The sequence below is a fragment of the Carya illinoinensis genome, chromosome 15 (genome assembly GCF_018687715.1).
Source record: "Carya illinoinensis cultivar Pawnee chromosome 15, C.illinoinensisPawnee_v1, whole genome shotgun sequence".
Lineage (NCBI taxonomy): Eukaryota > Viridiplantae > Streptophyta > Magnoliopsida > Fagales > Juglandaceae > Carya > Carya illinoinensis.
The window spans coordinates 42,656,712-42,684,436 of record NC_056766.1 but is presented as its reverse complement, the minus strand read 5'-3'; the positions used below and the strand labels follow the sequence as shown (position 1 = coordinate 42,684,436).

The 27,725-nt window shown below is 36.9% G+C and overlaps 2 protein-coding genes across 7 annotated transcripts in view; both read right to left on the bottom strand.

Moving 5' to 3' along the window:
• LOC122296280 (disease resistance protein RUN1-like) overlaps nt 1-27,725 on the bottom strand; it is a 77,881-nt gene that overhangs the window by 28,603 nt on the left and 21,553 nt on the right. The window lies entirely within an intron of this gene.
• Nucleotides 12,029-27,140, bottom strand: LOC122296281 (disease resistance protein RUN1-like). Of its 6 annotated transcripts, none has more exons than XM_043105853.1 (7): nt 26,385-27,140; nt 24,718-25,829; nt 23,874-24,158; nt 22,791-23,784; nt 22,212-22,710; nt 21,988-22,062; nt 12,029-12,703 (listed from the first exon to the last, which is right to left on the bottom strand). In XM_043105853.1, the coding sequence occupies exons 2-5, from the start codon at nt 25,027-25,029 to the stop codon at nt 22,700-22,702; spliced, it is 1,602 nt and encodes a 533-aa protein (XP_042961787.1). In that variant the 5' UTR covers nt 25,030-25,829; nt 26,385-27,140; the 3' UTR covers nt 12,029-12,703; nt 21,988-22,062; nt 22,212-22,699. The 6 variants fall into 6 exon arrangements, with proteins under 6 accessions (XP_042961787.1, XP_042961788.1, XP_042961786.1 ...); XM_043105852.1 differs by lacking the exon at nt 12,029-12,703 and adding an exon at nt 21,404-21,860; XM_043105851.1 differs by lacking the exon at nt 12,029-12,703 and adding an exon at nt 21,404-21,849.

Sequence of the window (27,725 nt, the reverse complement as noted above, 5' to 3'; positions counted from 1 at the left end):
ATCGGAATCTCAAGTCTGTTTAATATAGCAATATCATGCGTCGAGATTTTAGAAACTCTCATAAACAAATGCATAATCCTGCGAAGCCAAAATGTAATAGCTTGCCAAACCGCCTCAACATTAGAAACTTTACCATCATACCGGGCTTTACAACGCCATTCCCAAAGTTTCCACGAAACAATGGAAGGGAGGATCCCAAAAATGATTCTAACTTGAGAAGACTTATTCGCACGACGGAACCAAAAATTAACTTGTTCATGCCAGGTCTAAAAAACACCCATGTGCACACCTAACTGAATCGCGGCCATACGCCAAACCTGTCGAGCAACCTCACCAGTACAAAGAACATGATTCAAATCCTCAATACGACCCCTAGAGCAACAATGACATTTCGACGCTAAAGGAACGCCGACATTCTTAATCTTCGCATCAACGCTCAAACAATTGTGATGGGCCTTCCACATCATAATAGAAACTTTCTTTGGTATATTTTTATGCCAAATCCAATCAGCCCAATCTAAAGGAGACGCCTTAACACGGATACAATCCCAAGCACTTTTGTAGTAAAATTACCGGCCTTGTCATTTAACCAGATTAGAACATCCTGACCCTCTTTCCTCCTAGCCAAAAAATTACACAAGTCAGCAGCTTTTTGTGAACCCACAAGCTGCTCCATGAGAGGAACATCCCAGCCATTGTCAAGGCGACAATCCTTAATTTTCAACAAGGGCTGTTCAATAACTGGATAAAGATTGCTGAGAGGGCCACCTTCAACCCAATTATCATGCCAAAAAGAAATATTACCGTCCCTAACAAGCCATTTAGAGTTGTTTAAAACAGCAGGAATACTTCTAACAATAGATTTCCAAAGCCGGGTACCCTTATTAGGCTCCAAAAGAGAGAGATGATTACCTCTAACATACTTGCCTCTAAAGAAATCCGCCCATAAGGATTGTCCTGTAACCAGTCGCCAGGCCAGTTTCATATGTAAGGCTTTTTGAATATCACCAAAATCCCGTATCCCCAAGCCACTTTCCTCAATAGGTCTACAAATATTATGCCAAGCAATCCATTTTCTTTTACCTTTGCCATCAGAATCACCCCAAAAGAAAGAACTCAGGAGCCTGTTCAAAACATTAATCACAGTTTTAGGAACATGTAAAACAGCTAAAAGATGGGTAGCCATACTCGATAAAACATGTCGAAGCAAAATAGTACGACCACCTACAGAAAGCATTTTCATCTTCCAACCCGCAATCTTCCTTTTTATCTTACCAAGCAAATCACCAAAATCACTAACTTTCAGCCTACCATCCACAACTGGAACCCCCAAATATTTGAAAGGAAAAGAGCCTTCAGAAAAACCAGTAATATGAAGAACAGAAGATTTTCTATTAAGAGAGATTCTTTTAGAGAAAAAAATATTACTTTTTTCTCTACTAAGGACTTGCCCCGACCAAGATTCATAAATATGCAAAACCTCCATCAAACTCCTCATGGAATTCTTACCACCATTACTAAAAATGACAATGTCATCCGCATACATAAGATGACAAATAAGGGGGGTACCACGAGCCTGACTAAAATGCCCAATTTTACCATTCCCAAAAGAAGCCTTAAGAAGGCGAGATAATACCTCTTGCATAATGAGAAATAAATAGGGAGATAGCGGGTCACCTTGTCTCAAGCCACGCTCCCCTTTAAAGAAGCCCAAGGAAGTGCCATTCATCATAACAGAATACCAAGGAGTGGTAATGCAAGCCTTAATCAACATACAAAACTCAGAAGAGAAACCAAAGGCATCCAAGACATGTAAAATAAAATTCCAATCAACACGGTCGTAAGCCTTAGACATATCAAGTTTAATCAAAACATTCCCTCCATTAGCATTTCTATGAATAGAATGAACCATCTCTTGTGTAAGACTAATGTTCTCAAAAATACTACGCCCAGGGATGAACGCCCCTTGCTCCTGAGAGATCATCTTATTAAGTAAATCCGTAAGACGGCTTACAATAATTTTAGCATAAATCTTATAGATCACGGAGCATAGACTAATAGGCCGGAATTTATCGAACCCAGAAGGTTTATCCACCTTAGGAATTAACACAATGAAAGATGCAGTATAGAATCTGGGAAGAGACTTACAGTGAAAAAATCAGAGATAGCACCCAACAGATCATCTTTAACCAAGTCCCAGCAAACTCTATAAAAACCCGAGCCAAAACCATCTGGACCTGGACTACTGTCAATAGGAATACTGAAGAGAGCGTCCTTAATTTCTTGGAGGGAAGGAGCTCTACAAAGAACCCTATTCTCATCAATAGTAATCATAGGATCAAATAACTCACTAAGATTGGGCATATCACGAGGAGGCCCCATCCCTAAGAAATTATTAAAATAATCCACAATAGCTTTATGAATGTCAGAAGGGGAATTTAAACAAGTACCATCAACCAAACGCATCTCCTTAATCCTCGTATGATTTTTAGCATTTAGATAAGCATGGTAAAATTTAGAATTTTGATCCCCGTCTTTCAACCAACTTTTTTTAGCTAAATGAGCAAGACGAGTATCTTCTCTATCAAGCCAAATAGACAGATCCATTTTAGTTCTCAAAAGAGCATTTTCATCCTCTTGATTAAAACAAGTTTGAAGCTGAACTTTCAAATTTTCAATACGGTGCTCTAATTGGTTAATGATAACCTCAGTCCTTCCAAACACATTCCTGTTCCATTCCCTTAGAGCAATCTTGACCCTTTTCAATTTAATAGAAAGATTCACAAGGCCATGACCATACCCCTCTGATCTCCACACTCTCTCCACAAGGCTAAAAAATCACTATGATCAATCCACATAAACTGAAACCGAAAAGGACTAGGACCATACCTAAAAGGATCCTCACCCATTTGAATTACCAACGGAGAGTGATCGGAAGTAGTACGAGCCAAGACCTGAAAAAACACATTAGGAAAATAATGAAGAAAATTAGAATCAATGAAACATCTATCTAACCTTGCCCAACTACGAGCCAAACCGCCGCGACCATTACACCAAGTCATGCTTGGGCCTTTAGAGCGCATGTCCAACCAACCGTTGTTATGAATGCACAAGTTGAAATCTTCCATAGCTGCAAAAGGACGAGGATGACCGCCTCTTCTTTCCGAGTCATTTTTGATAATGTTGAAATCTCCACATATGAGCCAAGGAAGATTACCACACCCAAAGACTTCCAGGTCCTCCCATAACATCTTCCGCTCTACTTGAGTGCACTTAGCATACACAATGGTAAGAACATAAATGTGCCCATTCTCTTCTACTTTAACTGACACAAATTGATTTGACACAGCCAAACACTGGACAGAAACTGCAGACTTCCAAAGTAACCAAATTTTCCCATGTTGTGCTTCATTAGTGAGGAAAGACTCATATTTAACACGCCCCAACAACTTAGGAATCTCATCTGCCATCACAAAAGGTTCAGCCAAAGCAAGAATATTAGGCCTAAATTTTTTAATAAGTTTCTTCAAATGCATGATAGATGTGCCAAGACCTCTAATATTCCAAAAAATAATTGGACTATTCATAAATTCAATTTAGAAGGGCGAGTGACCACCCTAGTAGAGCATCTTTTTGAAAACTTACCATCCATATTATTAGGGCCTTCCGAGTCCGAGCAATAATCTTTGTTCATGTCTCCTTTCAGCTTATCCCGCTCACTTTCACAATCTGAATGAGTGGCAATGCTCATATCTTGCTCATCAACTCTTATGCACTCCTCATGGATTATTTCTTCTTCACTTGCATCTTCAATCTCTTCAATAACAATCGGTTCCAATGTTAACTTATTATTAAGCCCAGACGCAGGGCCCATTAAAGAAGCCACAAGTTTATCGCCCATGGAAAACAAAACTTTGGAACAACCCATGTTCAATTCAGCACTCGGATGAAGTGGATTCACGCTAGACCCAATGACCTTAACTTCTTCATTCAACCCGAGCGTGGACCTGCACATAGGCCCTTGGCTTGCAACACCTACCTCTTCAATCCTTTCCGACGGTATTTCATCAGATATAACAACAATCGGTGCAGCCTCTTGAATGGCTATAGACAAGGATTCTCCAATCAAATTAGCACCAACCTCAAACCCAGACTCCTTCTCAAGAGACACTTGCACCTGACCATAACCCCCTGAGCCATGGAGGCTTTCATAGTTAACCACTTCCAGCAAGATGTTACCATCAGAAACAACCGGCTGAACTGTCTCCTCCCGAGATGTTTCTTTGCTTGATTCTCCCTTTTCAGTTATGACTACACCAACAAAAGGTTCCAAATTCGTTTCGGGGTTATCAGACTTATGCACTAAAGGTTCAAGCGGTAAGCTTCCAGCCACGTTCTCCCCCTTATCAATCGGTTTGTCCAGTTTCTTCACCCATATCTTCCCCCCTTTCACTTTTTGTTTTTGCTCATTGGCATACCTGCAAGTCCGTTGGTTGTGGCCTTGGCATCGACACGTCGAACAATATGCCGGAAAAGTCTCATAGATGATCTCCTGCCTATGGCTTTTTTGCATCCCAGGAATACCAATCCAAAAGTGGGACAAGGGCTCATGTGAAGCATCAATTTCTAAGCAAACCTGAGCCCCATCTGTACGAGTAGCACAGGTCGTGGGATTATCACGCCGGATGTACTTCCCTATCGGTGCCGTGAGAATATTCAAGAGAGAAGCATGATAGAAGTTGGGCAGAAGGCCCAGCAAAAAAATCCACACTGGAACAGACGGTGGCTCACAATCCTCATCAAATTCTGGAGACCAAGCAAAGGGACGATAAGGGACCCCCTCAATGTCACACGACTCCCTCGACAAGGCTTTGTGAAAATCGGCTTCATTGGTCATGCGTATGAAGATATTCCTGGGACGTTGCATGGCCGAGACGACCAGCATGGAAGACAGACCCCAACGGCTCCTAATGAAAGCCCGGATGGTATCGAGAGAGGGTCTTTGGCGTAAGAATTTCACTACCATAGAGAACCTAAAAGGTTCTGCAGTTTTGCCAAGTTCCTCGGATGAGAAAGTGAAAAACACTTCTCCATCCACATATTTCGGTTGCCGGAAAGGGACAACCATCTCAGGCAGTGGTTGTGGCACTGTCGAGACAAGATCGGCGAACGACCGAAGAGGACCTGCCATGGGGGGCGGGCCATCAACGGCCGCCATGCAGCGTATGTGAAGGCGTTACGGAAGGCGATGAAACCCTAGCAGAGCAGCGTTTTTACGTAAAAGGCAACTATTACAATTTATGTTCAAATGAAACCAAAAAAAAAAAAAAAAAAACTAGCCCATAGTGACTGTTGGGTTAGAATATTCCATCCAAATTTCATGAATAAAGATTTTTGCACATCCTCGACATCTATCATACCTATACCACCCTCATCCTCTAGGCCACAAAGCTTCCTCCATGCCCTCCATTTTCTTTTACTCTTACCCTCATGTTCTCCCCAGAAAAAATTTGCAAAGAGGCTATGCACCTTTCGAATTGCTAATTTTGGCATATGTAGTGCTGAGAGTAAATAAAGGGGCATGCTGGAAAGAACATGTCTCATAAGAATTAATCTTCCCCCTTGTGATAGCAGTCTACTTTTCCAGCCTGAAAGTTTCTTCTCAATATTCAAAATCATTGAGTCAAAATGTCTGGTCTTCAATTTACCCTCGACAATTGGTACCCCCAAATATTGGAAAGGGAAATGTCCCTCCTTGAAACCTATTTCTACCAAGATCTCTCCCCTCCTTCTTCTTTTCAGTTGCTTAGAGAAGTAGATTGCTGATTTTTCATGATTAACCCTCTGTCCAGACCAATTTTCATAAGTCTTGATCACCTCCATTAAGGCGTGTGTGGATCCCTTGCTCGCATTTGCATATACCATAATGTCATCAGCGAATAGTAAGTGTGTCATTGGAGGAGTTCCGCTAGGCTGGGAGAAAGTCAAGATCTTCTTCTCCATCACCTTCTCTTGAGCACTCTTGAAAATACCTCTTCCATGATGATAAACAAAAACGGGGATAGGGGGTCCCCCTGACGTAACCCCCTTTTTGCCTTGAAATAACCTTTGTAAGTTCCGTTCATCATGATAGAGAACGACGGCGATGTCACGCAATTTTTAACCAGCCTACAAAAGAAATCCGGTAAGCCAAATGATCTTAGAGTGTGATCCAAGAATCTCCAATCCACCCTATCATACGCCTTACTCATGTCTATTTTCATCAAAATATTTCCTCCTCTAGCCTTTCGGTGTAGTAGTTTTACCATCTCCTGCGTGAGTGTGATGTTTTCCAAGATGTTTCTTCCTTTCACAAAAGCCCCTTGTTCCGGCAATATTTCTTCACTGAGTGCTAAGGACAGTTTATCCACTAAAATTTTGGAGAACACTTTGTAAATCACGTTACACAAGCTTATGGGACGGAAGCTATCATAACTCTGGGGATTTTTAATTTTTGGGATAAGAACTAAAAAAGATGCGGAATAAGAACTTGGGAAGGTCTGACCTGAGTAGAATTCTTTCACAGCATCCTTTATGTCTTCCTTGATAATGTTCCAACAAGATACGTAGAAGGCGGATCCGAAACCATCAGGTCCTGGGCTGCTATCAGCACTTATGGTTGCAAAGGCTTCAAATAAATCCTTCTCTGTTGGTTCTATTCTCAGTTTTTGTATCATGCTTTCTAACACAGCAGGTTGGATCAAATCATTCAGGCAGGGTAGTTCTATGTCTTCTTCTTTTGAAAGGAAATCCTCAAAGTGCTTGACTGCCCCCTCATGAACTAATTCCATTGTTCCCAAGACTGACCCATCTGGCAAGTTCATGCTTTTGACACATGCATTCCTTTTACGTTGAGCCATTATTGCATGAAAATACTTTGTGTTCTTATCGCCTTTCTCTAACCAAATTCTTTTTGCTTGTTGGGCTAGTCTTGTGTCTTCCCTTTTATACCAAAGTTCCAATTCCGCCTTAGTGATAAGAAACTCTTGCTCAATTTCCTCCGAGTATTTTATCTTTAGTGCCTCCTCATAGGTTTCTTCCCTCTCTTCTAGTTCTTTGATTATTGCATCTACTCGGCCAAAAACCTCTCTATTCCAATGCCTCAATTTTTGTTTTAGCCTTTTTAACTTCCCAGCTAGTTTGAGTAAACCTAACTCCCACCTCATCGGTTCATTCCAAGAATTATGTACCATCTCTAGGAATCCATAATGTGAAATCCACATATTCTGAAAACGGAAAGGCGCCGGTCCATACCTTCCATCCTCCGACAAAAGATTTAATAAGATCGGTGAATGGTCTGAGGTTCTTCTGCTTAGTAATCTTGCAGAGGCTTGCCCATGCAAATGGCCAAAATTAGCATTTATTAGTATGCGGTCAAGCTTTGCCCAACTTCTTGATAATCCTTATTGCCCATTGCACCAAGATAGTTGTCTCCCAACTAATGGCAGATCCATTAGACTGCAGCAGTTGATACACTCGTTAAACTCATCCATAGCCGAAGGGGGTCTAGGCCTACCCCCAACTCTTTCCGTGTCATAACGATTTATATTAAAATCCCCCAACACCACCTAGGCTTCGGTGTTATTCGACAAACCTTTCAGATGGTCCCATAATTCTCTACGTTCAGCTTGGGAGCATTTTGCATAAACAAAAGTAGTCAATAAATTACTCCCCGGTTCTGAAGTTACTGCCGTTATTGACTGCTTGTGTACATCCAGTATTTCTAAATTTATTCCATCCTTCCAGCAAACCCACATCTTTCCTCCTGCTTCTGCATTAGAGCAGAAATTGGGAACTGCAGACTTACCGCCCATTTTTGAAGCTTTGAGTCCTCCTGGAAAGGCTCCGATACAACTAAGACCGATACCTCATATTTCCTTACCATCTTCCTTAGTCTTCTTTTCGATGTGCCTAACCCCCTAATGTTCCACACTATAATTTTCTCAATCATAAGTTTAGTTTTTTTGGTTGGGCTTTAGCCCTTCTAGATTTCCTCACAAGCATGTCTTCTGAGTTTTGTATACCCTGTTCGCTTTGTTGCATTGTCCCTGGGTCTGAGCGATAGTCCTTTTGAGTTTCCTTTAAAATTTCTATTTCATCTTCTGACAAAATTGCAAAGCTATTTCTGTAGATCACTACATCCTCTTCCTTATCACTTTCGAAGTCCTCCACCACCACTGTTTCGGTATTTAGATCAAAGTTGTTTCCCATCTTTTGACCTTCCCCTTCTTCCACTTGTTCCACTAATTTCATGTATTCTTCTAAGGAGTTGTCCTCTCCCTCCACTTCCACAATTGTCATGTTGTTGTCAGTATCCTGCACTCCATCATTTTCGTACCCCTCTCCACCTTCCTGTATACCTCTAGTCTCATGTCCCTCTCCCCCTTCCACTAACAGCCTTACAAGTCCCTCTCCTTCAGCCCCACCCTGTTGTGAGTTTGGCATGGGTTCCACCGTTACCTCTTCCCCCAACACTACATTTCTTTGTTTCTGTCCCACCTCCTTCCAGGCCATCTCCTCTCCTTCCTTTTCCGAAACTTTCTTTCCTTCCCTTCTGCCCATGGTTTTGTTAATAGGCTCTCCAGTTCTACAAACCACTTTTGTGTGCCCCTGTCTAAAGCATTTTTTACAGTAGTATCCTTTTTCTCATATACTACACGCTGCCATTTCTGTGTTTTACTAGTTACTAGCAGAAATCCAGTCACTGGTTCTTCTTGTAGGTCCACTTCAACACACATTCTTGCCCCTGTCGCCCTCGTCCTATATAAAGTCAAATTATCCGTTCCCAGAAACCTGCCAAAACGAGAGGCCATAATCTACAAAATATCCATTCTATAAAGATGTCGAGGCAGACCTGGAAGGTAGATCCATTGAGGAGCTATGGAAGGTTCCTTATTTACGTCGAAATCAGTTGTCCAGTTGAATAATCTGAAGGTGCATCCCGCCACAAATCTTCCCTCCCTCGCCCAGGCATGTAGGTAATCTTTTTCATTGGCTAGGTGTAACAGCACATGGAGTTCATCCATGAAACTTATCATCGGAACTTCGGAAAAGCCCCACATTTTTATGATTTGTAATCTCAGCACATCTATGGAAGGTCTCTTCGAAAAGAATTTAAGAACCAGAGCAAATTTTAGCTCTTCAGCAACCCGTGTCATTTCCACATCCGAAAACACAAAACCCAGCTCACCATTGATCAATTCTGGTTTCCTCATCGGGATCTTGAATTTAACAGCCGGAATCGGTCTTTGAAGAGCTTGAGCAAAGGACCGCCCACCCCCTGTGTGACTCGTCTTAGCTCTATCTCCTCCCTCTCTACCTCCGCCCACCGCAAAAACGAGCTCCCTGAGGGGTTCAGAGGTTCCGCCTCCACTCCCAGAAGCTCCTGGATGGCCGCCTACCATGGCCATCGGCAGCTGCCGCACCTCTCAGCCCAAACCCTAGAAGATGGTTTTATCGCTCTCGCTCTCGCTAAGTTCGCATCTAGAAATTATAAATAGCTCCGTGTCACCCTTCATCATTGTCATCACAGCTCTATCAAGCCATTCAATAACTTGCTCATCATCTATCTTGAACCCAAACAACTCTTTTCCATCATCATTGCCTTTCATAAAAGATACTGTACCATCTTGCAATTCACCAATCAATTTCACTTTAATAACAGCTCCATCATTTGGATGATCATACCCCTCTAATTCCTTCAAAATTTTCTTAAATATCCCACCGTCCTTACATATGCCCTTGACACTAGTTTAAGACAGCAATTCAACATCCAAAAGCAAGGTTGCATTAGGAGGAATGGTGGGAGAAGAACCATACTCACCATAAGCTAGCTTGGGAGGAATTGTGAAAATGGCATTTTCACCTTTCTTCATGGTTTTGATACCTTGATCCCATTCTTTAATAACTTCTCCTTGTCCGAGAGTGAACTTGAACGGCGTCCCCCTATCGCCATCTTTGGTGGCACTTCCATAGCCACCACTGCTAGATGTGGCTGAACCTAACTTGTATATAATTCCAAGGGAAGAAAGTCCAAAGTACTTATCACAGTTTGCAGCGGCTTTATTTCTAACTTCTTGTATTTTTTACTTATTATGGAAGAAAGTCCAAAGTACTTATCACAGTTTGCAGCAGCTTTATTTCTAACTTCTTGTATTTTTTCCTTATTATGGAAAGGGCCACAATGTTTTCCACGTTCTTCCTCACATTTATTCCCATATCCTTCTCATTTGGCTCAACATATTCAAAACTTGAGAGTGAAGAGATTTGGAAAATATGTTTTATAATGTCATCAATTGCACGTTCAGATCCATGTGCTACCAAATACTCTATGACAACCAATGCCTTCTACAGATGGTGCTAGTCCTTGCCAGACTCAGCCAATCTTGTCCACAAAACAGACATAACCATATAAAATTCAGTAAATTTCTTTGTAGCCTATGCTATCTCTATTAACATGGTGCCATGAGGACCCCAAGGTTCATTATCCATTGCATCTTAGGAACCTTCAAGACCTTCAAGTTCACCTACCTCTTTGTTTCTTGAATAGTTTGATAAAAACCCTTTGTGAAATCCGTGATCGACAGATCTACAAAAACTTCCTGAAACAAAAAGCAGAATGAAAATGTAGATCTTCTAGATCTGGGAGAGTCGCACAGAAGGATAAACGTATATGGATTATCGAATGGCCACTTATTTGTGGTGTCCTTAATCCTGATTATCTCTAAGAACACCACAACACAGGTGTCTTGATGCCAAGCAAGCAAAATCTCAAGCCTCGACTAGTGCCACACACCAAACATCCAAGGCTGCAAATTTCATACATTAAAAGCTCTCAAATCAACCTTGAGCAGAGAGTGAGAGGAGGCTTCCCCTATGTCATTCCATGCTCTGCGGATTTGAGAAGAAGTGCAAATGCCTGGGTAAAAAATCCACCACCCAATTACTAATTCGATCAAGAGCAAGTGTGAGGTCGTTGAGCAAGACGAGGGCTCGGTGACTAGGGAGGTTCTCGGGAGAGAAGAGGGTGCATATAATGGGATGAATGGGATCAAATCTTTGTGACTAGTTTTGTGATGAAGAAGAAAATGATTATAAATATAGGATTTGAGGATTTGATGAGGTTTGTGAATGTGAATGTGGCAGGTATGTTTCTTACTCTTGGGAAGGATTATTCTAGGGTTAGGAATTAGGGATTTGGCATGGAGAGGAAAAAGGGGAATTTTGTTGAGGTAAAATCCTGTGGCCATCCTAACAATCTCTTCCACCTCGATTGCATTTTTATGTCCTCCACTTCATTTTTGTTGAAAATTTCATTGAAGTCCTATGCAGTTTCAAGATGAGGTTATGGAATTTCGCTTGTTTCTTCTATTGAATCCCTAGCTACTTCGTCCTCTTCGTTTAATTTTTTTTCGCTGAACTCTTCACTCCTCATATCAAGAAAGAGATACACATCTTCAATTATCTTCGTCTATGTCAATGTAACCTCTCCGTGCCTTAAGTTTTGTTGCTCCAATGGATATATGTTTCTTCCATATGCGTATTCAATGTTTAGCTTCATATAGTAAATGGTGTAGGAGGGTTCCACCAAGATCTTTAAGTTTCTACCATATACAGACTTTACTACTAGAACCCGTTCTCCAGGCTCTCTAAATGTTTGATCATAGAGTGCTTGATAATAATTCTTGAAACAAAATTGTAGTTATGCATTACTCAACTCAGCCATAAGAATCAGTGGCTCTAGATACCACTTATTATGCTTCTAATAATGAATGGAGAAGTAACCATTGTGGATTCAGAAAGTGTAACAGAAATAGATAAACTGATTTTAATTCAATTACTGTAAAAGGATAACAGGGCATTTCGAGGAGACTTAGGCCTTGTTCACTTTCACAAAACTCACATCTCATCTCATCTCATTATAATCATTACAACTTTTTCAAATCCTCATACGAATTAAAATAAATAATTCAACTTTTTCAAATCCCAATACAACTTTTTCAAATCTCAATACAAAAATAATCTATTCTAATAATATTTTATTTAACTTATCTCAACTTATCTCATCTCATCTCTGAAAACAAACGAGGCCTTAACCTCCGAGAATACAAGAGAATTCTTAATAAGCCTTCAGATAATCACTTCCAGACCCTCCTCCCCATACATATGCTACTCAATCTAGAACAGAGACTAACAACATGCCAACAACAAAAGAAGGCTATGGGCAAGATTTTACAATCAACAAAATAAGCCCATGGCCCACTAGGACAACTTAATGACTCGATAGAAAAAAAGAAACTAATTTAGCTTGAGGCGTCTCAAGTCCGGTCCAAGTTGATTGGTTCATACATCGAGCTGCCAACCACCGTCTACAACAGATCCAGTTTCCAATTACACCTCAGATTACTGCAGATAGTGCTGACATCACCAACACAGCAAGATCTGCCGTGAGGCCCCCACTACTCTTCGATGTCCTGCTCTATTTCCCTCTTCTTCTCTCCAACCTGGAGCCACCCTAAACTCTCAAGCTTGAAAACTCCTTGTCTCTGCTGTTGTGTCATTCTGCGTTACATTGTGCCGACTGCTGGCTCTAAGGTTCCAGACCTCTGTTCCACCACTTTGTTTCAAGCTGTGTCTTTGTTAGATTCCCTTTTGTAAATGGAGCCTGTAATATATAATGAAAATGGTAAGATCAGATCTATGAAATGAAAATGGAAATAACTTCATTCATTCAGTGATTGCTACAGATAAACTGGGTATTCAAGGAACCCAGACCACCCAAAAGAACAATATTCAAAGGCTTACAATTTTCCAAATGCTATTCTCTTCCCTCCCCTTCATTTATATACCCCCTTCCCCTAATGTGAATAACAAACTAATGCTCTAGTAGACACTGACGTGTCCTGAAATAACATAATTGCAATAAAGGAAATAAAACAAATAACAATAATTCTAGAAGAAAAGTAAAACCTTGTGCTTCAATCCACTGCAATTGAAAAGGTGCAGTCCAATATTCTGTTGCTGCGGCATTGCATACTAACAGTCTTTTGGGTTTCTGTGTTTCGATTTTTCTACATGTCATATTTTCTTTAATTTTCACTTTGTTTTTCTACAATTGTACCCATGTTACTAAATTTCTAAAAGGTGGTGACAGGAAGGAATTTATAGAAATTTTTATTGGATTTTTGAGTTTTCAAATGCCAAATCCAAGAGAAAGAGAGAGCCACCATGGAAACCCATTGAAGAAGTCCTCATGGAACAACTTGGTCACACTAGTTAGTAAATGAAAAAAAAGCAACTTCCTTCCAAAGAAAACTAAATGGAATAAAATCACACGCAGCACCAACAATTCTATGACAAAATCAATGTGCCATTCTTGGTGCTGAGAGATTTGAGTATGGTATCAGAGCTAAGAGCTCTATTATAAGATTAACTATCTTTTGAGTTAAGATCTTATGGCTAACATTGCAGCTTCATTTGGTGAAGGTCAATCTAGTAGTCGACCTCCACTCTTTTGTGGAGATAATTACTCATTCTGGAAAGTTAGAATGAGAATATTTCTTCAAACTCAAGGTAGAGAAATCTGGAAATGTATTATAAATGGACCTTATATTCCAACAAAAGTGGTTGATGGAGTAAAGGTCAAAAAGGAAGAAGAAGAGTTTGATCATGAAGACGATAGACTTTACACTTTGAATTTAACTGCTATGAATTTATTATATAATGCTCTTAATGGAAATGAGTTTAATAGAATAATGAATTGCGCTACGGTAAAGGAAATTTAGGATAACTTGGAAGTAACTTATGAAGGAACTTCGCAAGTCAAGGAATCAAAAATTTATATTCTTACTCATGAATATGAAATGTTTAAGATGAATGATGATGAATCTATTTCTAGTATGCACACTCGTTTACTAACATCATAAACAGTTTGACAGCTCTTGGCAAAGTTTATTTCAAGGTGGAGATAGTAAGAAAAATTTTTAACTCTTTACCAAAACGTTGGGAATCAAAAGTTACAGCGATTCTTGAAGCTAGAGACCTCAAGAAGCTCGAAGTCAATGAACTCATCGGGTCACTTATCACCCATGAGTACACATTGAAAAGAGGAGAAGAAGAAGGAAAGCCAAAGAAGAGCTTAGCACTTAAAGTTGTTCCTCATGAAAGTGAAAGTGATGAAGATGAGGAAAATGACGATAAAGATGAAGAAGTTGTGATGATAACAAGAAGAATTCAGAGGTTTTTGAAGAAAAATAGAACTCCTCCGAGGAAATCCTTCAAAAAGTTTTCCAAGAAAGATTCAGGTAAAAATGACACTTTAATTTGTTATAAATGCAATAAACCTGGTCATATCAAGCCAGATTATCCTCTGCTAAAGAAGGATCGAAACAAGGGCAAGAAAGCAATGAAAGCTACATGGGATGATGATTCAAGTAGCTCAGATAGTGAAGCAAGCAATGAAGAATCAGCAAATCTTTGTCTTATGGCTAAAGATGACATTGAGGTAACAAATCTTGATAATATTGAAAATCCTTCATATGAAGAATTGCAAAATGTTTTAGAAGAGATTTATGAGGAATTTGAAAAATTGGGTATCAAGTATACTACTTTGAAAAAGAAAAATTCTTCTTTAACAAACGAAATTGAAATTTTAAGAAAAGAAAGTATCATTTTGAAAGATGAAAATCTTGAATTGAATAAGAAGAAAACCGATTTAGAAAATATTGTTGAAAAGTTTACGAATGGAAAAAGAAATTTTGAAAAACTTCTTGGTAGTCAAAGATGTGTTTTTGACAAGGCAGGTTTAGGATATATGCCAAAACAAAAATACAAACCTTATAAAAATTTCTTTGATAATCATTCTACATCAAAGACTAATATTCAAAATTCTTTTCATAAAAATAATTTTGTCAAAAAAGGATATTATTATGATCATTCAAGTTTTTCATATATGTCACATGCTATTTGTAATTTTTGTAATAGAAATGGTCATAATTATCATACTTGTCATATTAGAAGAAATCATACAATGACTATTAGGGCCATATGGGTACCTAAAAATCTTATTTCTTCTAATACTAATAAATAAAGGACCCAAAGAACTTGGGTACCAAGAAAAATCATTTTAATTGTTTTTATAGGTATGCATGAAGTCATCCACAAGTAAAAATAAGTGGTTTTTAGATAGTGGATGTTCAAGACACATGACGGGAGACAAGACTAAGTTTTTTGATCTTAAATCTAAAGAAGAAGGACACGTGACATTTGGAGACAACTCGAAAGGGAAGATCGTGGGAATAGGTAAAATTGGTAATGAATCTTCTCTCATAATTGAAGATGTTCTACTTGTTGAAGGTTTAAAACATAATCTTTTGAGTATAAGTCAATTATGTGATAAAGGATTTACAGTTACTTTCAAAATGGATAAATGCATTATTTTGAATGATCATGATTGTAATATTTGTTTTATTGCTTTTAGAAACAATAATGTTTATACAATCGATTTTGAAGAAATTACCTCACAAGATGCTATTTGCTTTTCAGTTCAAAATAAAACTAGTTGGCTATGGCATAGAAGATTAGGTCATGCCAATATGGAACTTATCTCCAAATTTTCAAAAAATGATCTTGTGAGAGGTTTACCAAAAACAAATTTTCTTAAAGACAAAATTTGTGATGCATGTCAATTTGGTAAACAAACAAAAACTTCTTTTAAAACTAAGAAATATATTTCCACTACTAGACCATTGCAACTGATACACATGGATCTTTTTGGACCAAATAGAGTTGCAAGTCTAGGAGGAAAATATTATGCATTTGTTATTGTTGATGATTTCTCTAGATATACTTGGGTCATCTTTCTTGCTCATAAAGATGAGGCATATAATGCCTTTACCAAGTTATGCAAGAGAATTCAAAATGAAAAAGGGATATACTATTTCAAGTATCCGAAGTGATAGGGGAAAAGAGTTTGTTAATAAAAATATTGAAACATTTTGTGATGAAAACGGTTTTGTGCATAATTGTTCTGCTCCTCGAACTCCTCAACAAAATGAGGTAGTAGAGAGGAAAAATAGATCTCTTCAAGAGATGGCAAGAACAATACTCAATGAGAACAATTTGCCTAGTTATTTTTGGGCCGAAGCGGTAAGTACTGCATTTTATGTTATAAATAGAGTTATGTTAAGGTCTAAGTTAGATAAAACCCCCTATGAGTTTTGGAATGAGAAAAGGCCCAACATTGGTTACTTTCATGTATTTGGATGCAAATGTTTTATTTTGAATGACAGGGATAATTTAGGCAAGTTTGATGCAAAATCTGATGAATGTATCTTTCTCGGGTATTCTACTAATAGTAAAGCTTATAGAGTATTCAATAAAAAGACTTTGACTGTACAAGAATCTATGCATGTAGTATTTGATGAATCTAATTCTCCACTCTCCAAGAAATCTATTGATGAAGAAACAGAAGGTATAAATAACACAGAAAGTCTCAATCTCAACAAAGAGAAAACACTAGAGGAAGTTCAACATGGAGCCATCAGGAAAGATCATCAAAATTTAATACAAGATGCAACCAAACAGTGGAAATTTGTGAAAGATCATCCAGTGGAACAAATTTTTGGAGAACCTTCACAAGGTGTAAGTACTCGATCATCTCTTAGAAATATTTGCAATCATACTGCTTTTCTATCTCAAATTGAACCCAAAAATATTGATGATGCACTTCTTGATGAATCTTGGATTCTAGCTATGCAAGAAGAGTTGAATCAATTTCAAAGGAATGATGTTTGGACACTTGTTCCTAGACCCAAAAATCATACTATTATTGGAACAAAATGGGTTTTTAGAAACAAGAAAGATGAGTCCGGAGTCATTACTAGAAATAAGGCTCGACTTGTAGCCCAAGGTTTTAATCAAGAAGAAGGAATCGATTATGATGAGACATATGCACCTGTCGCAAGATTAGAAGCTATTCGAATGCTACTTGCATATGCTTGTTATAAAGATTTCAAACTTTTTCAAATGGATGTTAAAAGTGCTTTCTTAAATGGTTTTATAAATGAAGAGGTATATGTTGAGCAACCTCTATGTTTTGAAAATCATATTTCCCCAAATCATGTTTTCAAACTCACAAAAGCACTATATGGACTTAAACAAGCTCCTAGAGCTTGGTACGAGAGACTCAGTGGTTTCTTGATTGAAAAAGGTTTTTCAAAAGGAAAAATCGACACAACTCTTTTCATTAAATATGAAAATGATGATATTCTTTTGATTCAGATTTATGTTGATGATATAATATTCGGTGCTACTAATGAAAATATGTGTCAAGTTTTTGCTAAGACTATGCAGGAAGAATTTGAGATGAGCATGATGGGAGAACTTACATTCTTTCTCGGATTGCAAATTAAGCAAGCAAAAAATGGGACATTCATCAATCAATCAAAATATATTAAGGAATTACTGAAGAAGTTTGGGATGGAAAATGCTAAGGAAATTGGAACACCAATGAGCCCATCAACTAAACTTGATAAAGATGAATCCGGTAAGTCATTTGACTCGAAAATATATCGAGGTATGATTGGTAGCTTATTATATTTAATAGCCAGTAGACCAGATATTATGTTTAGTGTGTGCTTATGTGCACGCTTTCAATCATCTCCAAAAGAATCACATTTAATTGCAGTTAAGCGCATTCTTAGATATCTTAGTGATACAATTAACCTAGGGTTATGGTACCCTAAGCACACATCTTTCGATCTAATCAGTTACACAGATGCAGATTATGCTGGCTGTAAAATAGATCGAAAAAGTACTAGTGGAGCATGTCATTTCTTAGGTCATGCACTAGTTTCCTGGTTTAGTAAAAAACAAAATTTTGTTGCACTATCTACTGCTGAGGCAGAATATGTTACTGCGGGTAGTTGTTGTGCTCAAGTTCTCTACATGAAGCAACAACTTGAAGATTTTAAACTCATGTATAATCACATTCCAATCAAATGTGATAATACAAGTGCTATAAATCTTTCAAAGAACCCAATACAACATTCTAGAACTAAGCATATTGAAATAAGATATCATTTTCTTCGAGATCATGTGCAGAAAGGCGATATAGTACTAGAATTCACAAACACACACGATCAGTTAGCAGATATTTTCACAAAGCCTTTACCAGAAGATAGATTATGTATGATCAGAAGAGAAATAGGTATGATGCATGCTATGAATATCTCTTAAAAGATAGACTAGAGTCAATAAAAATAGAGATAGATTTTTTAAATACTTTTACATAAACTTGAGATTCTTAGCCTCATGTTTAAGATGCTCATTCTCTTCATACAATATCATGTCATTCTTATCCATGGGAACCGGCAAGCGGAATGAAGAATCTAATAAAGATTTCAACTGTTTATTCTTCTGTCGAATGATTCCTTCCCTTGTGTGAGACTCTTGAACAATTCGTTGAAGTACAACAATTTGTTCTTTGAGCTTTTCAACTTCATGATTTTTAGCTTGTAGCCGCTGAGAAAAAGCAACAATAGAGGAACAGTAGCGAGTCCCAAGACTCACCAAGTCATAAATAGCATCAGAATCTGACTTATTAGTCAGATTATTATTTTCCTGCTACAACATGGCACCAATGGCAGCTGTAGAAAGGACAGGAGGTTGAGATGCAGAATGCCTCATGGATGGATCTAGGGAAATGTTAGAAGAATGAGCCATTAAGAAAAGAATAGAAGGCTTAAAACGAGAATGTTGAAGGAATGCAGATGAGTTATAGAGATGAAAAGAAAACTTGATGCAGATTGGATGAACTTCAGGACTGATTTTATAGAGATAGCATAAAGAATAAGACAAGCTATCATCCAAGTCAAAGAGCAATGTATTTTTTCCCGATCGGTGAAAATGACATTTTTTTAGAAACTCGGAGCCTTCAATCTCGTTTGTCAACAGCATCAGGCGATTTTTTCAAATTTCCAGCCGCACTTGTCGGGTCACGGACGGATGAAATTTATTTTTATTTTTTAACTATCTACAGTGTCTACTAACGCACCGTTTTCTTCAGGTCCATTTATTTGTTGCGGATCCTTTTTAATGATGCCAAAAGGGGGAGAAGTGTTAGACTAGAACATTAATATTGTTTGAATTGCTAAACTTGTTATATATGCTTGGAATTATATTTATACTTTTGCTTGAAAAACTAACGCACATTCTCAGGGGGAGCTTAAGTATCAATACAGACTTCAGGTTCTATCAAGTATTTGTCATCATCAAAAAGGGGGAGATTGTTGAATCTAAGGTTTCAAGTTTTGTGTAATTATATATCTACACATGAATTTTGATGATAACAAATGAATTCAAAGAATAAAGAAGTCTCAAGCTCAAGTTGTCTACACAATGGAGTCAAGCACATCAAGGAAACAAGCATGAGCAAGAAGGGAACAAGTTCACATTAAAGTTATAGAGTAATGTTGTAAATCTCTTCAAAATTTGAAATTAGGATTAATGCTCAAAATTAATATTTTATCATAAAGCATTAAAATACATTTTCCACATGTGCATGAATATTTTTGAAAATTAAATTTGAAAATTTTGAAAGATGATTGATTGTCATCTTTTGCATGTGCATGCCTTGATTAAAGGGTTGAACTTTGAAAATATTAAAGATGATTGATTGTCATCTTTCACATGTGCATGTTTTATTTGAATATTTTCAAAAGTGATTGATGCTTTTTTAGACTTATACAAAAGGTAGATGATTTTGTTTGAAAAATTTGAAAAGTAAAGTGTGCTCATTTTGTCATATGCAAAAAGTAAAAGATTAGGTTTGAATTTTTTGAAAAGGAAAATGTGCTCATTTTGTCATATGCCAAAAGTAAAATATTAGGTTTGATTTTTTTTTGAAAATGTGAATGATGTTGTCTTTGACAATTGAAAAAAAAGAACCTTTTATTTGAATTTTTTGAAAAAGTGAATGATGTTGTCTTTGACAATTGAAAAAGAAGAACCTTCTATTTGAATTTTTTGAAAAAGTGAATGATGTTATTTTTGACATGTGAATCTTTTTAAATTTGAATATGAAGTCTCATATGCCTATAAATAGATCATTTGAGAGCTTCACATTTACAACACCAAGAGCATACAACATTCATTCAAAGTTTTCATTCTCTCTTCTCTAAGCATTGAGCATTAATCCTTGTTCATTTTGAGAGATATAGTTTGCGCTGTATTGTTCTTATTTCACTCATTGAGGAGTGTTTTCTGATAACCTACCCACTATCAGCTCTTGTATCAGAAAAATGATGTGTATAACCCTTGTGCGTGTAGAAAGTATTCTACACGGGGAATAGTTGAATCACTACGTGTAAGGTGATTGCAAGTGTAGAGGGTGTTCTACACGGATCCTTTGTAGCGGTGTTGTTCAAAGGTGTAATAGGTTTCTATCTCCACCTGAAGGAGATTGAATAGTGAATTCGGGAATCCTCAAGGGGTAGCTTGAGGCGAGGACGTAGGCGGTGGGGCCGAACCTCGTTAACATACTGAGTTTGCTTCTCTCTTGCCCTTACTCTTTATATTTATTGCTATTTAATATTTTGTTTATATTTTATATTATATATTTGATTTATAATTGTTATTTTTTTTAATACAACTCAATTCACCCCCCTCTTGTGTTAGTCATCTAGGCAACAGAGTACTCGTAGCTAACCTAGCAAATTTTACTACTGGAAGTGATTTTGATCCATTTAGTTGTGAATCTGAATTCTGAATTCATCTAAATCTGAATTCTTGATGCTCAAACTTGTAAAAGGCCTCTTCTGTTGTGGGTACCAATTGGATTCTAAGTTGTAATCATCACCATCACGGTGCCTCTTAGAAACTTGAATACCATCCATTGAGGCCACTGAATCTTCAATATCGACATCAACATTCTTAGGGAACTTTCTATCTCACAAGATTTCCATGAGCAGGTTGTGTAAGAAATCAATTTGTTTAAAATGACCAATTTGATCCCACAGCAATGGACTTCTGTTTTAGCACACATGCTTGTTGAAAAAGATGATCATGAAAATCATTCTATGCTCTTCCCACGTCTGGAAATTGATAAAGTACCCAAAGTCTAAAATTCCAATACGATGCAAGTTTATTTAATTAAATATGATAATCGGTAACTTTGTATTCCAAAACCGTGCAAGTTTATGTTGTTCAATGTTGAAATCCATGAATCTCTTTCCTTTCCAGTACCAGTGTGGTTATTTTTTCCAAAGAACATGACTAACCACACATATGGCAATTATTCTAATCTCACTCTAACACAGGATCCCATTAATTTCAAATTCCCTATAAACGTTGAAACTCAATGGTATTCAAAGTGGAAGTTGCAGCCTTCTGAATTTCCAAATCACACAAAGTCTACAAAATACACAATCTAAAGACAAAATGAAACCTTGGAATATGCCTACTACGAACTTCCAACATCAACATCATTTATCATTGGTAATGAATTTGTGCCTAGAATGCTAAAACGCAGAAAAACTATAAAATGGAGCAAGACCATGATAGCAGAGCAATATTTACCTAAAAACTAGTACACTTCAACCTTTGGAACAAAAGACAAAAGTACAGTTCTAACTTTATTCAGCCAATGCATTCATTGCTCCGATTCAATCTCCTCATGTTTATCCATCTCCCCATCTACAGTTTGGTTGTTGATAAAACAGGGGAACAGAAAACAAAATTTGAAGATTCCACCGAAACATCCATCTTCATGCAGCACACGTGGATGATTTTTCACTCTCTCTTCATGCTTTTCTATTATATGGCTTTGAAGAATACCAAATTTGAAGTGCCAAAAATAATACCAAATTAAGCTATGTTTTTATTGGGGCCTAAAACAGGGCAATGTCCCAAAAACAGCATAGAGATGCAAGTAAAATTAAATGTACATACCAAATGAAGCTATGTTTTTGGTGGCAATACATTGTGAAGCTTCGAAGAAGCACCATGGCATCGACTATGAAATGGCTATAAGTGAAACAAAATCATCATCCCAGAAACAAAATTAAATGTACAAAGTGAAAGGGAAAAAATATAATACGCAGAGAAGAGGAAATTATAATTGGCAGAGAGTCAGAAAATATTCCTTGAAAATCAAAGGAAGAGGGGTGACTTACTTTCATTCTTGTATACCACTTTGGCTCTACAACTTTTATAAAACCGCACCATCCCTTTACAACGAAAATTAAATTGAACTCGCAAATTGTCCAAAACTGGTAGTTTAAAAGATTTTAAATAGGAGTACCCCACCCATACAGCGTGTCCAGTCCTATTTCCCTTGCGGTACCAATCCTTATTAACCAATTGTACCCCTTCAATACGGCATACATGATCTGACCTCTTACTGGTTATCTTAGCATTACCATGATCAATTGTCCCATCCATTGAAACATCTTTAAAAAGTATTATGATATACAGTACAATTCCGTTTATCTCCTCCAAATTGTGTGGCCCCTCGATATCCATTACCCACTCTTCTTCTCCCCTTGGTCTGACATAATTATCTAGCCCCTTCACAATTCCATTATCTTTTAAAAACTCGTGAATATTACTGAACCACTCTGGAATCTGATTTTCCAGAAACAAAGTAGCATCATCTTCATATTCATAGACTCCCTGTTAAACGTCAAATATCATCATCAATTTAATTTAAGCCATACATACTATTAAAAATGAGATCACACATACATACATACCTTCCACAATAAAAGGATTTTGCACTCTATCATTCCATATATTCTCATGCATTTTGTCCAAATCAGTTCTTCGTAGCGATCTGACATGGCTTCCATTGAGTTCTAATATTTTTAATACTTCCCAAAATATTTCTACTGACTTGCATCCCCTAACATCTACTTCTGTTATATTTGGTAGAAGCTCTAGTATTTCTTCAAGTTTACAACAATAGCTCAAGGAAAGAGATTCGAGGCTCATAATATCTTTGATGCTCGTGAGAAGGCAAACAATATACGTGGACGATAGATATAAATGACGCAAACTGGCAAAGGAGTTAAACATGGTAAATAAACTAGATATTGGAAAGAAATTTGTTTCTGATTGGAAACAATTTTGAAGATTCAACAATTGTAATCCAGTGCTCCCATTGCTTGAATTCGTTGGAGACTCCAATTCATGGAGTCGTTCTTCACGTAATGACATCTCCTCTTCCATTTTTGTAGACTCAATAGCCAGAAGGGATAGCCCATCATCCATCATCTTCTGTTCAAAATTTGGACAATTACCACCAATCTCGAGCCAACGTAAATGTTGCAGCCGAATGCAAGCAATTGGGAGACGCATAAGGTTTTTGCAGCCTCTTAAATATAAAGATTCGAGTCGTATGAGGTTCTCGATGGATAAAGGTAGCTCTTCTATTGCGGTGTCATGTAGATTCAATTCAATTAAAGATTCCATTTTACACTCGATTTCAGGAAGATAACGAATGCTTGGGCAATCCTGAAGACCAAGATAGCATAAAGATCTCAAATTGAGGCTACTTGGAAGGATTCGGAGTGTAGAGCAATGAAAAAAATCCAACATAGAAAGATTTTCCAAAGATCCAACGGAATCATGCACCTCAACTAATCTTGTACAAAATTGGACAGGCAATTCCTTCAAATTTGAGAGGCTTGAAACATCTGGAATCTTTTCTAAGAATTCACAATTTTCGAATTTCATAATCGTCAAATTCTGTAAAAGAAAAAGAGGAAAAGTTTAATGGACTTTACTACATAATTCAAAGAAAAAAAATATGTTGATGATTATAATTGTGTACATACCTTGGGCTTGAATCCATCCCCTAACTCCTTTATGAGGCTATGCCGCATTCTCAAAATAATGAGATTCTTCCCTTGAAAATTAGGTGGCAAATATGGTGAAGGATAGTTATTCCAATCAAGGACACTTAATTTCTTAGAGAAATAATTGGGTGCACAAGAAAAATGTGCATTATGATTTACAAAGACTCTAAGGCTTTCCATATTTCGAAATGCTTCCGAATGCAAGCTGATCACCTCATCACCTTTGAGTAAATCTAATAGTATGCCTTCAATTTTGTTTGGCCCCTGATATAAGTGCACAATGTTAGTACTCTTTACTTATCAATTAATATTACACTATTTTTCTTTAAGATATTTTAAAAATAAGTATTATTTATCGATTGTTGAAATCCCCAACAATAAATAGACGCATGCTAAAATATAAAAGATTGGTCTTTTTACCTACTTACGTACTCTCTTATAACTTTCAATAAAACAAACGCTAGCTTGAGGAGACTTTAGACATTAAATTAGAAAATATAGGATATTTGGAATGAAAAAAGGACAACAAAATTTGGTACTTTTAATGACTCATTGTAATTATTAATAAAAGAATTCTATATATATATACAAATTCATATTGATAATTTAAAGGATATATATATATATATATGAGTACTACTATATCCATTTGATGAAACAGATTAAACTACATCAGTTTGTGAGACTATTTTTGTGTATATATATTCATTTAGGTATATATTCATACGATTTATATTTTACCCAAAAAGAAAAAAATCCACTAGGTTTCACTTTAGGAAAATGAAATAAATGTAAGACTAAAGATATTATTTTTTACTCTTACCGTACTGTCTTGCAACACTTTATGGATATCCTCGTGATTCCATAGTCTACTACGTTTGCTAGGTTTTTTGGGTGATTCTTGTCGAACAATTTCTCGTCCCATAGATTGTAGCAAGTCATGCATCCCAACACGTTTATTATGCCCTTCAATAGTAATAAGACACTTGTCTTTAAGCCTCTCGATTCCATGATTCGGATAAAAACCACAAAAATCAAATATTTTCGTGACATTTTCCAAAGATTCTCCTTTGACGAAAAATGCAATATCAAGGAATATTTCCTTATCAGCATCATGCATCATGCAGACCTGCATAACTCACTAAGAGTACTTTTTAAATATCGCTGTGGGGAATGTTTTTATATTTATCCATTGCACTTTTCCATTGTTGTATACTTTGACTTTTTAGATCCGAACCTAGCACTGTTAAAGCTAGTGGAAGACCTTGAGCACATTTTGTTACTTGTTTAGATATGTCCACAAAATCCTTCTATGGTTCTTTTTCCTTGAAAGCATGCAAACTAAAGAGCTGAAGAGCTTCATTGTCATCCAAAATCATCACCTCGCACTTTGAATCAACTTCAAAGACTTCTAATAAGTGTTGATCTCTTGTCGTTATAATGATTCTACTTCCTGAGCCAAACCAATCACGATCTCCAACTAAATTTTCTAGTTGGACCAAGTCATCCACATCATCAAGAATTAGTAGAATCCTTTTAGAACGAAGTCTATCCCGAATCACATTGATGCCTCTGTTCTTATCATGAACATCCAAACTTGTTCTTAAGATATCGTAAAGAATGGTATTTTGCAGCTTAATTAGACCTCCTGATTGTTTTGAAGTTTCTCTAACTTCTTCCAAGAAACAACTTCCTTCAAATTGAGAAGAAATTCGGTTATAGATATCTTTTGAAATAGTTGTCTTCCCAATTCCACCCGTCCCTAATATCCCTAAAATGCTTATAATATCATTTTTTCCAATACTTAAATGCCGATAAATATGTCGTATTCGAGATTCTATCCCAATTAGATACTTGGCAACACTTAGAGGTGTTTGACTTACCATTCTTAAGTCCACCCATTGAGTGATTTCCTGGATAAATTCTGACTCTTTCCTATCAATATTAAAGTGAAGACAAATAGAAATAGTTAAGAGTACTGTTCACAATAGATGACATATGAATATAATTAAATTAAAATATATAGTGTTTTTCATTTTTTTTTTTTTTGTCTCCATGACAAAGTGATAGCTATAGATTACAATGTACAAGAGTAGTCTTGCTACTTCCTTAATCTGAATATTATTTCATAGCAAACTTAATCTAAAACTTATAATCTAAGAGAATTTGTGAGTCTTTATATATATATATATAGAATCAAAATAATAAAGGATTCTCATAGTACTTTTTCTTAATTATTTTTTTTTCTAACTATCATTCAGTTATTTTATGGAAGAAACTCCATATATTCCTCTATTCGTAGATTTAGATTTGAATTTTTCATGGTTTCTCCAATAAATTTTAGGTGAAATTAATATGGTTATATGTTTATCAACGCCGTAATTATCTTAGTTTTCTTCATAAAATTTGCTTTAACATCATATAGACAAACACACACGCACACACACATACGTACATACATACATATATAGTAAAAGAAATCAGAAATACCTGTAATTCTTTAATTCCAACCCCGACATATTGGCTAGTTCTTCTAATGCTGCCTCCCACTTCTGGACTTCTACCTTGTCCTTGGACCTGTTTTTAAGTTTTGCGAATGCTTTTCCAAAACTATTTTTTTGATGTCTTACATCTGATGGATCTACTTCATAAAATAGTGGTAGAACAATTTGTTTTATTGTACCCCTACACTCAAGGATCTTCAACAATTCATTCAAACACCATCTTGATTTTGCATAGTTTTTAGAGAGTACAACCATAGAAATCATTGATCCTTCGATAGCTTGGAAAAGTGCTTGCAAAATTTCATGTCCTCTTTCAAGCTCATCATCTATGTAAGTGTTGATTCTGCATATGGATGGAAGAAGTTGAAGCAGAAGAGAGCGGGAAAAAAGCTCCTTGTAAGGCCATGGAAGAAGTCATGGTCTTCTCCTCATGTGTGATAAATGATCACAACAGAAGTGCAATCATAGAGATGTGGGTAAAGAAAGGAGAGATGGAAACGTGTTAAATCTTCACTTCAGGAAATCAGTAAGGAGGAATCGGCCAAAGTCTACATAGCATCATGAAATTATGTAAAACCTTCTCGGCAATTCTGTGCATGTCGATCAGAATTCATAGGACACACCGAAGCACATGGCTAGGTGGGCTTCACCAATTTTCGCGACGACGTCAGATCTTCATCTCACTTTAATTTCCCCATAAATAAATATCTCAAAAGTGGGTCACTTCTCGGCAACTTCCTGGCAACAAGCATGCTTGCCAGCCAGCAGGTCAATCATACGACGTATAATGTGGGTTCGAGTCCCCACATGCTGAGCTCCCCTTCCCCTACTTTACATAAACAAGTTCACATTGTTTCTATTCAATATCATTATACTTGGGAGTTTGGAATTTTCTGTTTTAGAAGGTGTAAAATACCAAAATATTATTAATAATAAATATATAATATATCGTTATTTCTAAAATACTTCCAGAAAGTGCACGTATGGTAGTTTCTAAAAATTATTTGGGAGATTAATTAGAATAGAAGGAAGAAAAAACATCATGAAATTATGTAAAAACTTCTCGGTAATTACGTGCATGTCGATCAAAATTCATAGGACACACTGATGCACATTGCTATATATCTCGTAACTTCGTCTCAATTTAATTTTTCCATACATAAATATATCCGAAGTGGGTCAAAGAGAAGAGAAACTTCTCGGCAACTTCTTGGCAACAATCATGCTTGCTAGCCATTAGCCAGCAGGTCAATAATTAAAAGAAAATGGAAGCCACTCTATCAAAACCCATAAAGAAGCCATCATTGGCCCACTAGTACTGTTAGGC